This window comes from Sminthopsis crassicaudata, chromosome 1 (genome assembly GCF_048593235.1).
Source record: "Sminthopsis crassicaudata isolate SCR6 chromosome 1, ASM4859323v1, whole genome shotgun sequence".
Lineage (NCBI taxonomy): Eukaryota > Metazoa > Chordata > Mammalia > Dasyuromorphia > Dasyuridae > Sminthopsis > Sminthopsis crassicaudata.
In genome coordinates this window covers 60,655,558-60,669,838 of record NC_133617.1, presented here as the reverse complement: position 1 = coordinate 60,669,838, position 14,281 = coordinate 60,655,558, and the positions used below count along the sequence as shown (strand labels likewise).

The 14,281-nt window shown below is 51.0% G+C and overlaps 1 protein-coding gene across 13 annotated transcripts in view; it reads right to left on the bottom strand.

The window, feature by feature from the left end:
* Positions 1-14,281, bottom strand: part of WIZ (WIZ zinc finger) — a 48,467-nt gene that overhangs the window by 7,588 nt on the left and 26,598 nt on the right. For 4 of the 13 annotated variants that reach the window (XM_074306527.1, XM_074306489.1, XM_074306498.1 and 1 more), the window contains 7 exons: positions 8,678-8,845; positions 7,753-8,283; positions 5,721-6,119; positions 4,256-4,798; positions 3,133-3,648; positions 1,982-2,404; positions 1,174-1,366 (listed from right to left, as the gene is read on the bottom strand). In XM_074306527.1, the coding sequence (XP_074162628.1) occupies positions 1,174-1,366; positions 1,982-2,404; positions 3,133-3,648; positions 4,256-4,798; positions 5,721-6,119; positions 7,753-8,283; positions 8,678-8,845 (2,773 nt within the window). The remainder of the gene's footprint in view (positions 1-1,173; positions 1,367-1,981; positions 2,405-3,132; positions 3,649-4,255; positions 4,799-5,720; positions 6,120-7,752; positions 8,284-8,677; positions 8,846-14,281) is intronic. The other 9 variants (XM_074306590.1, XM_074306505.1, XM_074306512.1 and 6 more) reach the window with 6 other exon arrangements.

Here is a 14,281-nt window from a genome sequence, read left to right as displayed (position 1 = left end):
CTGTGGAGGAGAGCCGGAGCATTCAGGAAGGGACCCCAGACCTTGACACTCAAAAGGGTAGGGAAGCTTTGGGCCTCCACATCCTTAGCCTGCCTCACACCTCATCCAGGGCCTTTTTATTAGCATGAGACTAAGCTACTGTACCAACATCATCATAAAACATGGGGTAGATATATTTGTTACTTTGCCAGTCTAGTGGCATAAAATTTAAAAAGGGTACTAATTATGTTGAAACAATTATAAAACATTTTAAAAATATATATAAATTGGTGCAAATAATTCCAAAGGACTCATGAATGCTATTCACATCTAGATAGCAAAACCAAAGAATTTCTGAGTCCAGAGTAAAGCAAAGTTTTTTCCACATAATTTTTTCTTGCTTTCCCCCCCTGCACTATGGCTAATATGGGGATGCTGTGCATGACTTCATATGCATAATGGGTAGTATTTCTTGTCTTCTCAATGAGTGAGGAAGGAAGTAGAGGGAGAAAGAATTTGGAACTGAAAATAAAAAGGGTTTTAAAATAATAATTTTTTTAAAATCTCATGGACCTTAAGTGCAAACAAATTAAACATTGGATTTAGAAAACGTGAAGAGAAATTGCTCAAACTCATTCAAATATGAGCTTTGTCAAATAATAGCTAATTAAAAATCACAAAGGCGAAATTCTTATGGAGAACCCACTGGATCTGAGGACTCAGTTTAAGCCTAAGTAATGAGTCCTAGGGAAGAATAACTAATGGTTTCTAGGCAGGAATAGGAATGATTAATTATTGGATGAGGCATCTCTGAACCTGTTTTTGCTCTGGAAGGTTCCCAGGCATGCAGATTTACAGAATTTACTTTCCTAATTTATCACAAAACCCTTGACAGGTAAGCCATGCCAAGCACTAATGATCCTACACATAAGGATTCCCGCTGGCTCCCCATTGATGTCTATAGCATACAACTACAAGAAGCCAGAGTTGGATGGCACTATAATTCCTTGGAGAATTATAAAAACAAAGGGAAGAAAGAGGCAGAGTACACTTGACTACTTCAGGTCCTGGAGAGATTTATAGGTTTCTATCTGTAACTCTATAGAACCATACCCTGAAAGTTGAGAGCTAGATGACAAGAATTTTCACTACCAGCTAACCAATCCCAAATCTAATGTCCCTGGAGGAACATACCTGCATTTCAGAGTGTAGATGTTGCCCACAAATTTCACCAATGACGTCTGGGGAGGGCGGGGGACCAGTGAGGGGACAGGCCTTACTCTAGGAGGTGGCTGTCGCACTTCTTCCAGTTTCTGCTGAAAGTCACTGGCCTCCTCACCCCGAGAAGGGGTTGCATCCAGAGGTCGGGCTTGTCTGCGCTCAAATTCTATCCAGGGAAGGGATGGAATCAGTATCAGACAAGCAAGACAGGCCTGTGATTGCTATAGTTTCAATACCTCCCTCCTCCCAGTACATACCCATGCATGCACACATACATAGACACAAACTCCCAACCTAGACTCCTTCAAGATGAGGAAAAGTAATAGGAGCAGAGCTGCCTGAAAAGAGACCAGTTTTGGGAACCAAAATTAGTGGAAAGATAAAAGCCCCAGATCTTGGGAGAAGAGCTCTGAATTCAAGAGAAAAGGAAGAAAGGTACTCCAACTCCCAAAAGCCACTTTGGTACTAGCTCCCCATAGGAGAGGTCCATGTTAATATAAGAAAAAAAAAAAAAAAAAATCAACATTTTCAAATAAAGAGAAAGAGATGGTAGCCTAACTCAAATAAATTCTGTCATGTCCGTGCTTATAGGCTAGCCAGATTCCCATCTCTCCAACTTTTCAAATCTCAACCCCATCAATTCCAAGACTGCAGGTGGAACACTGTAAGGGGAGGGGAACTAATGAAACACCACTTACCCATTCACACTACGAAAGGACCCAACAGCAAAGAAGCCTTCCTCCCCTCCCAGTCACCCTACTAATCAAAGCACAACACTTACTATTGATATTCTGACGCTGGTGTTCCTCTGCTTTCACCAATGCAAGAGGTGAGGATGCCAGGGGTCGTTCACCACCATCTCCAGTCCGGCTAGCTTCTCCAGGCCCAAATTCACTCCCCAGGTGCTTATTCATCAGGGCGAGGCTATTGGGAGCCAAGGTGAGGGGCACTCGTTTGTCCCCATCTCGTCCGTGGCCTGAATTACGGAACTTCTTGGTGAAGGGCCGGCCACCTTGAATATAGCTGCGGTAGGCCCCCACCTTCTGGGGTCTGTGCTTGATCCACTCACTCAAGGTCTCAATTGGGGAGCCATTCACACACCATTCTGTCACTCCAAATTGCCGCAGGTGAGCCCGAGCATGACTGGCCAGTGCCTTACGATTCTCAAAATAGAGACCACATAGCTCACAACAGGCTTCACTGGCTGTGGGTAGAAAAGGAGATGATGAGGGTGTGGTGCCATTTAGAGTCCAGAGCTACCTGGATATGAATCCTGCCTCTCATACTTGGTAGCTGTTACTAATTTCTTTGAGTTGGTTTCATTCTCTACAAAATTAAGATAGCTATACTTGTCGTACTTCCCTCACAAAAGTGTAATAAAATAAAGTATAAAGAGTGCTTTGCAATTCTTAGAGTATTATTAAATATAAGTTGTTAGAAGGAAGCTAGTATGGTCAGTAAGAGAACAGCAGATACTTAGAGAAAACAAAGAGTGTCCCTGCCTCCATACTCAGGGAAAACTCCACACCCACTTTTGTACTATGTATTTAGGTCATTTTTGTAGCTTTGATTCTAGAAAGCATCTCTGTTGAGATATCTTCCAATAAGACTATATATCCCACCCAGGGGATAACCAGGTCTCTCTGAAGCTTTAAAGAGATATTTCTATTTTAGAAGGATCAGGGATAGGTATGTAGAACAGAAAGAAGGCCTGCAAAAGGCAGGTGGAAAGATGCAAGAGTGGTCTGGATATCCAGCCCTTACTCCCCAAACCCCAAGGATCTTATCATCTGTGAGGGTCTCATCATTTGTGAAGAGAACCCACCCACCCTCACCTCTAGGTGACAAAGAACCAAAGGTCAGATGACTGATCAATAGCCAGATTGTACAAATTCCCACTTCTCCATTCAATCCCGCCAACTCCAAACTTACAAGTGTGTGAGCTTTTGTCATGAATGGTCTTGGTCTTGAAGGGCAGCTCTGTCTGTATATAGGTCTTAGGCTTCAATTCCCCAGCGAGAAGTCGGTCATCAGGCAACGGCCGCTTTGCCGTCAAAGGGGTGAGAAAACCAGCAGACGGTTTGGTGGCAAGAGGAGAAAGGGTCATCTCCCGGGGTATGTTGGCAGAGCCAGGCCCCGGTTTGCCAGGACGACCAGGCAATGGGGTCAAAGACAGGGCCTGAAGCACCTTTCCAGGGGATTTGGGCCCATCCTCACCCAAGGGTGAGGGCAGTTCGCCTGTGGCAGGTTCCTTCTTAATAAGACACGGTTTGGCCTTTTTCTTCAGGATCTCTCGAAGAGTATCAATGGGTGAACCATTAACTGACCACTCAGTTACCCCCATCTGCCGCAGGTGAGAGCGTGCATGGCTTGACAGGCCCTTTCGGTTCTCAAAGAATTCACCACAGAATTCACAGCGGATGTCCCGGACTGGCTCAGCCCGGGAAGCTGCAGAGAAAAGAAGAGAAGGATGGAAGTGGAAAGATTCCCAAGTATAGGATGCTAAGCCTACCTAATAGTATGAAAACTATGCTTCCCTGGCTCCCTTATCTAGGCCTTGACCTCCTGATAGGCTGGTGGTTGTTCTAGGAAGGGTTCCTAGGACTTATTCTGATCTAGTGCACTTCTCAAAACAAACTTCTTCAGTGTCTGACTTAACTGTCCCTGAGCCTTGGACCTAAACCAATCCCGGTTTCCTTCCCTCTACAGACCCATACACGGTAGAAGAGCTTCCACAGACTCTAGTCAAGGCAAATTTGGACAAAGCATGTCCAGTACCTTGTAGAAGAACTTCTAACACTTATTGTAATCACAATCAGTTATTAACCCCCACAGTGCCCTAGGTCAGTGGGGGGAGCCAGATTTAGAAAGCATTAACTCAGCAGCTCTCCCTTAATAGGAAAAAGATCCTCTTCCTGCCTTGGCTTTCCTAATCATAAAGGTAGGCCCTTTCCACTTACATTCCTAACAGAATCCCAGATTTCTACGTGTCTCTGTCTTGGACCTGACTACCTTGTTTTATTCCTCCCTCCCCATCACTCGGGGTATAACTTACATAGATTCAGGGGCGCCATGTCCTCACGTGGTGACCAGGGTCCATCAGATGGGTGTCCTTCACTGTGCAGGCTTCCAGCCAACATCTCCCGTTTGATCTCCATCCGCATTTGATCAGGCTTTAATTTCTTCTGGAGGGAGGGAGGTGGCAGACCAGGGAACATCTTCCGAGCAGTTGGAGGTGGAGAGGTGGTTGGTGAGTGGCCCAGGGGGCTGCTGGATGGCTGCAGTTTCTTGGCAGAGGGCGGTACATGCAGCTCTGAAGCACTTCGGGCCTCCAGAGAGCTACCGGGTCCCCCACCCATTGCCTTGGCCAGTCCCTTTGGGCCTGGCAAGGTTGGGTTGGGAGGTCCTCCAGCCCGAGGCTGGGTCCGGCGCTTCAGGATTTCTCTCAGGGTGTCAATGGGCGAGCCATTGACATACCACTCTGTTACTCCCATCTGCCGCAGATGGGAGCGTGCGTGGCTTGACAGGCCTTTTCGATTCTCAAAGAACTCACCACAAAACTCACAACGGATGTCCCTGACTGGCTCTGGGCCTGATGCTGCAGAAAGAGAAAGGAAGAAAGGTTACTGGGAAGAGTAGCTGGAGTTGATTACCAAAATCCTCACTCCTCCCCTTCTCCCCTCTATATCACCAAATGGTCCTGCACAACCAAGGATAAGAGGATATCAATGAGCTGATTCAGGACTATTAATAGGAAAGGGTCAGAGAAAGCTATCTAAGCAAGGTGGCAGAAAGCAGGGAGGGAGAGAGAGAATAGGGAGTCAGGAGGAGATGGGGATGAGAGATGCTCCCCATAGGAAGGCACTTGAAGCAAGCTGCCCCTGCAAGACAATTCCTGTGATTTCCACTCATGTCCCCATTTTTCAGTGGAGCTGGAGTAGGACTACTGGAGTAAAGGAGGAGGGCTGATAGAGCTCTGGCCTCTGTCTCATAGGACTTTGTCAACAGCCTTCAAGTTGCTCTTGTTTTAGAGCATGCGATTCCTCCATGGTGACCAAATTCCCTAAACCGCGGTGGCTCCTGAATGAGCAGCTAGTGCTGTCATTAGAAGAGACCTCTGAAGTTGAGGATACAACTGCCCACACCACCCTCCATATGATCACAGGGCCCTGGGGACTTCCGAAGGCAAAGAGTGACCACAGATGGCAAAGATGAGAACCTGAGCAGTGGAAACCTCCAAGACAGGGGAATGGCTCCCTCAATGGAAGCCCAACCAAGGGTTCCCCTCCCAGGAGAGCCCCGTAAAAATGGTGTCCCCTCCCAGAGGAGGCAGGCAAGTAGGGCCATGGAAAGCCTCCTAGTCAATTACAACCCAGGCCCCTGGACAAAGAAATGCCCAGTCACATGAAGGACCCTTCCTGTTTCCTTCCCTCAAATGGGAAGTGATAAAAGTTTCCCTGGACCCCCAAGGGGGAAGCAGGGGCTGGAGGGGAGAAGAGACAGTGGAAGAGAGAACCTACAGAGATTGAGAGGAGACAGCTCCACGTCTGAGGCCCAGAATATGCTGGCAGAGAGATCCTGCTTCCCCCGAAGGCTGGCCTCACCCGACGCCCTCGGTTTGGGCTTCTTGGCGGGCGGGGGGGAGAGCAGTGAGAGAGCCGTGGCCGAGGGCCGGAGGGCCGAAAAGCCAGACCGCCCAGGCTCTGCCAGCACCTCCCGCTCTGCTGGGAGGCGGGTCTGGAAGCCGTCGCTCTTGATGAGCTCGTGAAGCACGTCTATGGGGGATCCCTTGGCATCCGGGTCGCTCACCCCCAGGTGGCGCAGGTGGGCTCTGGCGTGACTGGACAGGCCCTTTCTGGTCTCAAACCAGGCCCCGCACAACTGGCAATCAAGCTCTCTGCCCGAATCACTATCTAAAGCTGCGGAGACAAAACATACGGGGGGTCACCATGCCCGCTCCCCTGGGGCCATGCTGCTGGTCCCCCAGGGAAGGGGAAAGTATTGTTCCCACCCCAGCCAGGCCCTGGGGAGCCATAGCAGTGGAAGGTCCAGAAGACTGAGTCTGTTTCAGCCACTTATGCCAGAGTTCCTGGCAAAAAAGTCACAGAATCTGGTTCGTTCCTTGACTGCAGGAGATACTCAGGACTAAAGATTTTAACCAAAGATTAATTTCTGGAGGTTCATTTTTTTTTTTTAACCTTGCTTTCCCTTGGGAAGCCCAGAGACAATCCCCCTGGGGGGATCCAACTTTGTACATCAAGCAAGAGTCAGAAGACAAAAGCTCCATGATTTCAGAGTGAGGGGTAGTAGCTCATTTGAAAGGAAGTTGGAACAGTTTGACACTCCTGAGTCCCTCACCATATCCATACAAACTTGAACCCTGGGCTCCAATCATGGGATGCCATGCAGGGCACGGTATACTACCTGGGTCAAAGCCAAGAGCACAGACCTGGCGAGTGGCACATAGCCAAGCACAACAGCTGACAGAGGGAACCCCATGCACCCATGGGAATGGAATGGTTGAAAAGCAACTGTACCAGAGGAATTAAGGAGGCAGAATTAGATGGGTGACAGACTCAGATAAAGGAGACAAAGCTGTAGGTATTCAACTGCCCTCTCAGGACTAGTGTTGGCACTTCAATGGGGCAAGCAAATGGCAAGTGTGCAGCTGACTGCTGTCCTCCCCTCACAAAGGATGCTGTTTAGGTGGAGCACCTGTGTTTCCTAACCAGACCCAAGTACAAATAAAGCCCTAGCTAGGTATCTAGGGGGAAAAGGTGGGGGGGAAGGGGGAGGACGGGGAACTCTACAAGAGCTATGCCTTGGGACCTCACAGGGACTCAGAACCAGTGGCTCTTCTTTGAGAGCTCAACCAATCCAGGAGGTTGCAACCAACTCTCAAAAGAAGAGGTTTGTTATGGAGCCCACAGCCCCAGTGAGAGTTCTATACAGACAGGGGAAGTCCAGCAGAGGCCTGAAAAAGAAGAGGTGCCCTGATTCTGGTGCTCTGCAAAAGTCCACAGGCCCCCTAAGGCCTCCAGCAACACTCTGGTGACTGGGGTACTGGCAGAATAAGAGGAGCCCTGTCTAGTCTCACATAGACCTAGAGTTTCTTGGTCACCAAGGGAAAAAAGACCAAGCTGATGTATCAGGCTGCAGGACAAGGAAGGATCACTAGGCAGAATCCAGGAGGAGGGGAACCTGGATGCTTGAATATCTGTCTCCCAGGTCTTAGGCCCAGGGGAAGATCAGGAACATGAGAGAGATGGCCCCACTCAACAGCTGCAGTCCAGGGGACCAGCAGCAAAGAAAAGTAGTGGGGGATGAGAACAAGTGGGACCTATGGATAAGCTGTTCCATCTTAGCTTTCAGTCACAGACAGATGCCCAAGCTGACCTGAGCTGCAAGTGCTTAAGTTGAAACTCCTTCCAGGGGAAGAGGTACTAGTTCTGCTGTATTAAATCGGGCCTCCTAGCAGCCACATATAATCCCCCTCCCCACCACCAATCCCTTTTCCCCATGGTCCCACCTCCCAAATTTTCTTGACCTTACCCAGCTTAAAAAATCCCAACTCACTGAGGTTCAGGGGCCCCTCATCCTCTGGTTGGGGCCACTGCGCCTTCGGGGAGCCTGACAGGGGGCTCAGGGGCAGCTTGGGGCTCTTGTCCTCAGGGTTCTTGGGTGGGGGGGACCCCGACAAAGCAGGCGGCACCTTCTTGAGGAGAGGGGAGCCTGGTGGGTGGGAGAGGCCCTTGGATGAGAAGCCAGGGGGTGACTTGATGGCCTTGTTGATGGGGATATCAGGGGATCTGTCAACTGCCTTGCTGAGGGTCAACAGGCCTGGGCGGGGAGAGGCAGTTGCCTCCTTTGGGGAGCCCGATTTCTTGGCCAGGGGTAGGGGCAGGGGGCTGCTGTCAGGTTTTCCTTTCTGTTTCATCAGCTCGTACAGCAGGTCGATGGGGGCTCCGCTACTTTCAGACTCAGCCACCCCTAGCTGACGCAGGTGGGAGCGCGCATGGCTGGAAAGGCCTTTTCGGGTCTCAAAACAAGCACCACACACCTCACATGTTGTCAGATTCTGAGCTGGAAATCAAGAGAGACACAGAGACATAGAACAGGCAGGCACATGAGGTCACGCTGGGAAGAGAAACACCTAAGGTGGCACCTCTGAGGCCTGGCCTCAGGTATCCTTCCATGAGGCCATCTTTACATGAGAATAGCAGAGTAGATGACCAGAGGGCTATAGAAGCAAATTCTCAGATGGGTTCTGATTGGCAAAGAGAATTCCCAAGCAGAGGGCTGGTGGCCTCACAAAGAACTCCCTGGATGACTGATCCTCATGGGAATTTACCAAAGCAAATGACTCTAACGACCTCTACGGCACTCTCACTAACAAAGTGCATAAGTTGGGGATGAGGAAGTAGAGAATCTCCAGTCAATACCCTCCTCAGCTGCCCCAGATGACGAAGAAACTCACCTTTGAGGTCTGGGGGTTCTTGTTTGCTCCCGTGGGGAATCTCTGGCGACATCTTGTTACCCAACCTGCTGGCAGTTTGATCCAGCTGCCCTGGGGGAAGACTCTTCTTTGGGAGTGGGGGTGAGGCCAGCTCCATAGCCACCATCTCTTCTTCCTCAGAGGCCAGAACTGTCCAGGGTGGGAGCATGAGGAGAGAAAGAGACAGAAATATATTCATGCTGAATAGAGGAAGAGGAAGCCCCCCAGCATGAGGCAGAAAACAATCAATAACCAATGCATCACACAACAGCCTCGTTTTTCGCATGGTGCCTATACACAATACCGGCTGCATCCATATACTGACTGACAAAGCAGGAACGGGTTGGCCATAGTCCTAGCCTCAAAGATTTAGATCTCTTCATCCAATCTCCATAGAATCTCAGTCTGCCCCAAATACCCTGGAGTCAACAAAGGCAAGATCTTGGGGTTTGGAGAGCAGCTGGCTAAATACAATGAAAAGCTCTAAACTGGAAGAAGCCAAGCAGTTGGGTATCCTTATCAATCAAGCTTTTACCCAAAGAAAAATAAGGGACTCTGCATTTAACCATGCTCTCTTCAAGCTGCAGATTTACACGATGTCAATGTCATGCAAGAGTGACTACACACCGCATAATAACTAAATCTTTTCATACCCAAAACAAGCTATCCGTTCAATTCTCTCAAGCCAACTCCAGCATAACTTGCTCAAATGAGTATCAAGATAAAAAAGGCACTGAATTTAAAGAAGCCAGATAGGAAGTCTCCTCTCCACTACTCATTACCTAGGTGACCGTGGGCACCTAACTGTTTTGAGACTTGATGACGAGAGGACTTAGTCTTTAGAGCTGGAAGGACTCACTGAAGGTTATTTTGCTACCCTCCTCCTTTCACAGATGACTTAGGCTGAGGCCTACAGCCACAGAATGACTTATCCAAAGTCACAGGATTAGACTGAGAGAGCTCTAGGGTCAACCTCAGCTGATTCCAAAATGTTATACTCCTCCATCTCTGCCTGGGCTTTCCCCACTGGGTCTGTTCCCTCATTCCATTTCACCTGGGAAGACCCACTTCTGGCTCTTCCAGTAGAGACATGACAATGGGGTTCCTCAGGTGGCCTGGGACCAGGAGGTAGGAAGGCAGTCCTGAGAAAAGAAGGGGCCTCTCCAACATTAGTTGGATCTGCTGTGAAAAGTTGCAGTAGACAATCCCATCAGTCGACCAGTCAGGCCACAAAGATGGACCTGGAAGGAGTAGGAGAGGCAGAGAAAAGGAATATCCAGGATGATAGGGGAAAGCCGGGGCACATGCTGTGGGTTCTGGGAGAAAGAGTTGGCCCTTAACTATGATTTTACAACCAAAAGCTTGGAGATTCAAACCTTTTTTAACGAGGCTGATAAGCTTCCCGGAGACAAAAGGGGCTTGCCCAAGACCACAAAAGTAAAAGGGCAGAGGTCCGATCTGGAGCCGGGAATTCTGTGTCCCGGCTCGGGCTCTAATGCACACAGCTCGCTCCTCCTCCGCTCTGGGCCCGTCTCACCACAGGCGGCAGACAGAGCCGGGGTGGCCCTCCCCCACCGAAGTTAGCCACCCCGTCCCGGGGCAGTCTGACCCTCCAAGGCCCAGTGGGGTTCCCCAGGACAAGAATGACGAACTCTGGGCCGGAAAAGAGACTCAGAGATGACTCGGGACAATTCCCTCATGTTACAGATGAGGAGTCGAAGGGAGGAGGAAAGGTTCGGCCTGAGCACGCTGCTGGTATGATGGAGGCAGAAATGACAAGGCTGGGGGGGGGGGGTTCTCTTTTTGGAGGGCAGGGAGAATTAGGGACTGAACCGTCGACCTCAGTTTCCCCCAGTAAGACAAGGCGGCTAACCCGGGTGAGAACCCCCCCCCAAACTGCTATCCCGGCCTCCTCCGCAGGCCCTGGCCGGGCACTAACAGAGCCGGGCGCTTCCCAAGCTCTTCTCTCCCTCCCCCAACCGGCCCCGCTCCCCTCTCTTCGAGCCGGGCCTCGCGGCCTCCCAGGCCTTCCCGGAAGGGAGGCCCGTGGCGCCTGCTCCGGCTCGGGCCAGGGCCCGGGATCCCCACGAGGCGCAGCACGGCACGGCCTGCTCACCCGGCGCGGCTCCCGGTCCCGGTCCCCGGTCCCGGGCCCGATCCCGCTCCCCGCTCCAGCTCCCAGCCCCGGCTCGGGCCCGTCTCTCGGCGGCGGCGGGCAGCAGCGGCGGGCGGCGGTGGCGGGGAGCAGCGTCGGCGGCGGTGTAGGTGGCGGGGAAGGGGACGGGGGACGGGGACAGGGGACGGGGGGCGGCCCCCCCGCGGGCGCGCGCGCTCCCGGGCCCCCCCGCGCGGCCCCCGCCGCCGCCGCCGCCCTCCCGTCCGCTTTTGTCACTCGGCACTGGGCGGTGGAGGCGGCCATCTTGGGTCCCGGGCGCACGCGGGGCGGCCGCCCCAGGCGGGAGCAGCCGAGCGCCGAGTGAGCGCCGGCCTCCTCCCCCCCTCTCTCCTCCGCCCCGCCCCGCCCCGCCCCGCCCCTCCCGGCCCCGCCCCGACGCCCGGACACCCGTAGCTGGGACGGGAGGAGCCCGCGGAACAACTCAGGCCCGAGAGAGCGAGCACCGAGCTAGCCGCCAGCCAGGAGCAAGCGAACGCCAGAGGGCCATTCTCTCTTCCTTCCACCTTATTTCACCCCGCCTTGCCCCCAGTCTGGAAGACGCGGCTCCTTCCAGCCCAGCCCTCCCTCTGGAGGAAAGAGTCTTTCTTAGAATTCACTTGGTCCACCTCCCCATTCTCTGCGAGGTCCGCAGAAAAGTGACAGACCGAAATCCCAAGGCAGGAGTTGGGAGCAAGCGGGATTTGAACCCAGGCTGACCTCCCAGAAGCCAAACCCAGTGCTTTAGATAGAATGCTTGTGAACTCGGGGCGGAGCCCTCTCGGTTCCAACCTCCAGGCCCCGTCTCCCAAGCGCCTCCGGATCCCCTTCGTCAGTAGGGGCCACGGACCCTCTGCCAATTCCAAACCCGCGGGCCCTTTCTCAGGAAAAAATACAAAATACTTTGGAGTACAGAGGAAAACAATTCTGCCGTAACATGGTTATTAAAAAAAAAACCTGGGGCTCCAGTTGTGGAGCCGTAAGCCCAAAGTTCTCCCACAGTCTGACCTCAGGCACAGAATCGGAAAGTGATCCTGTACAGTCCAACTCCGCTACAAAAGGAAAAAGAGCCAAGAAGTTGGCCACCGCTCCAAGGTCCCCGAGGACGGCCAACTCCTCTCCCCTCCGGACACGTCGAGGCCCCTGGAGAGCTCCCCGGAAGAGGCCCCCCAGTGTGGAATCCCAAGCCAGGCCCATCAAAAATCCACCGTGGAGAATCCCCACGCAGCACGCCAGCCCGTGGCCGGCCTTCCGAGGGAGAGCTGGCTCCCCCGCCGAATTGTTGGGAAGTCTGTTGGGCTGGTTTGGTTTTCTATCACTACGCATGCATACTTGCCAAAACGATAATTTTATGGAGAAACACCACCAGGCAAGTGCTCACAAGGTGGTCAGAAAAAGTGGCACAAGGACACTTTCAAGAGCTCTGATTGTACTACATGGGGTACACTGGCCCAGGACCACCCAGCATGATGTGCCTTCATCTCAGAGAAGGTGTGTGCTCTATGAGCAAAGCAGAATTTGAATTAGTTCAGAAAAACTTGAAATGCTCAAAGTTAGAGAGCGCCCTCCATATGTTCATAGAGACTATTTGTACCCAAGCTGGCAGAGCATTCGAGCTGGTATTGGTCTGATCAGCCACATTCAGATCACTATAACTCTACTCTTAATATAGCGATGTCATTTTGGTCCTCTTCTAGAACAAAAGACAGCAATCAACCAACCAATCTACCACTTTACACTTCCCATTGAGTGCCCCTAATTTTGCCCTAAAAGTCCAATGAGAAAATGTCTAAAAGTCAGACCCCAAATTCTCTCCTGGCATCCTAATGCATCAGTCTCCTAAAGCAGACTCATGGTGCGCTGGGAAGCCATGCATCCTCTCTTCATGTAGAACTTGAGAAGATGACGTAAAAAGACGCAGCCTAAAGGTGAGCTGGCTCCCCTGGAGGTTGGCAGTAGGCTCTCAGCCAAGGAAGTTGCCACCATCCTTTAGCTTAAGGAGACAATGTCCATAAAGGAAGACTGCCATATAGAGTGGTGGAAAGAACCGGGGCTCAGGCCTCTGAGAAAAAACACCCAATCCAATCCAGTACCACCAAAAAAACCAACATGATGATCAATCTCCAAAGAAAGAGCACAGGTCCCCACAGAGTGAGATACTGGTTCTTTCCCTGGTAGGGGGAAAAAAGGGATTATCAGAGACTGATAATCCACTCTGCTCCTGACCAAGTTCCAATAGAATTGGCAACTCTGGCTATGAGAGGACAAACTGAGATTGGGGTTCGTGGGAGAGCCAAGATCAGAACCCAGGATCTGGAAATTCTGTCCTGTCAAAAAAGAAAAATGGAGGGGGGAGGGGAAGGGGGAGCAGCTAGGTGGCGCAGTGGATAGAGCACCAGCCCTGAAGTCAGGAGGACCTGAGTTTCAAATTTGGCCTCAAACACTTGACACAGCCTAGCTGTGTGATCCTGGGCAAGTCACTTAACTCCAGTTGCCTAGAAAGAGAGAAAGAAAGAGGGAAAGAAAGAGAGAAAGAAAGAAAGAAAGAAAGAAAGAAAGAAAGAAAGAGAGAGAAAGAAAAAAAAGAAAAAAAAAAAGAAAGAAAAAAAGGGAAAACCTACACTAGAAACTGCTCAAGGGCACTCAAAGCACAGGAATGAATTTTCTGGGTCCTGTAGGGTGAAAACTAGCTTCCAGTAACTTTACACAAGGAAGAGACATTGACCTCAGGTTTACTCATAATTTCCAGTGGAAATGGGAATTAGAGGTGCTGCATTCTAATCCTAGCTCTGCCCTGCCATCTGTGAGACTTTGGAAAATCACTCTCCCTCTCTGGGCTTAGCTTCCTGCTAGAACAAATGAAGGTGTTGGCCTTGGTGGTTTTAAAGGTCTAGTTCTAAAATACTGTGATACCCCATGGGCCTGAGGCTAATTCCCCAAGCCAGGCAAGCATCCATACAGTTTGCCCAGAATCAGCAGGTGGCGCTGGACAGCCAGGTACTCAGGTGCCTCAAGAACAGGCTTCTTAACCTGGGATTCATCATGAACTTGAGAAGGAAAAAAATCTTTGTTTTTACTAATCTTTAACTGAAATTTGGCATTTCCTTTACTTAGGGATGCTGGGAACCAATGATTCTGAGAAGGGGTCCCTTCATAGACTTCACCAAACTGCTACAAGAGTCCCCAATATCAAAACTGTTAAGATCGCCTCTTCACTAGAGGGCACCTCAAGGCTCCTCAGACAGTCACATATCTTGCACTACAACTGTCCCCCCTCATTCATGGGCCAAGGACAGCTGTAGAAAGATGGTTCCATTCCACTGAAAGCTTAAACTATTTTTGTTTCTTAGCCTTTCTTTGTATCTCCAGGGCTTGGAGAGGGCAAACCCACATGTGGAGGAGGCAGCTTCCAGGTCTGTGCCCTTGAGTCACAA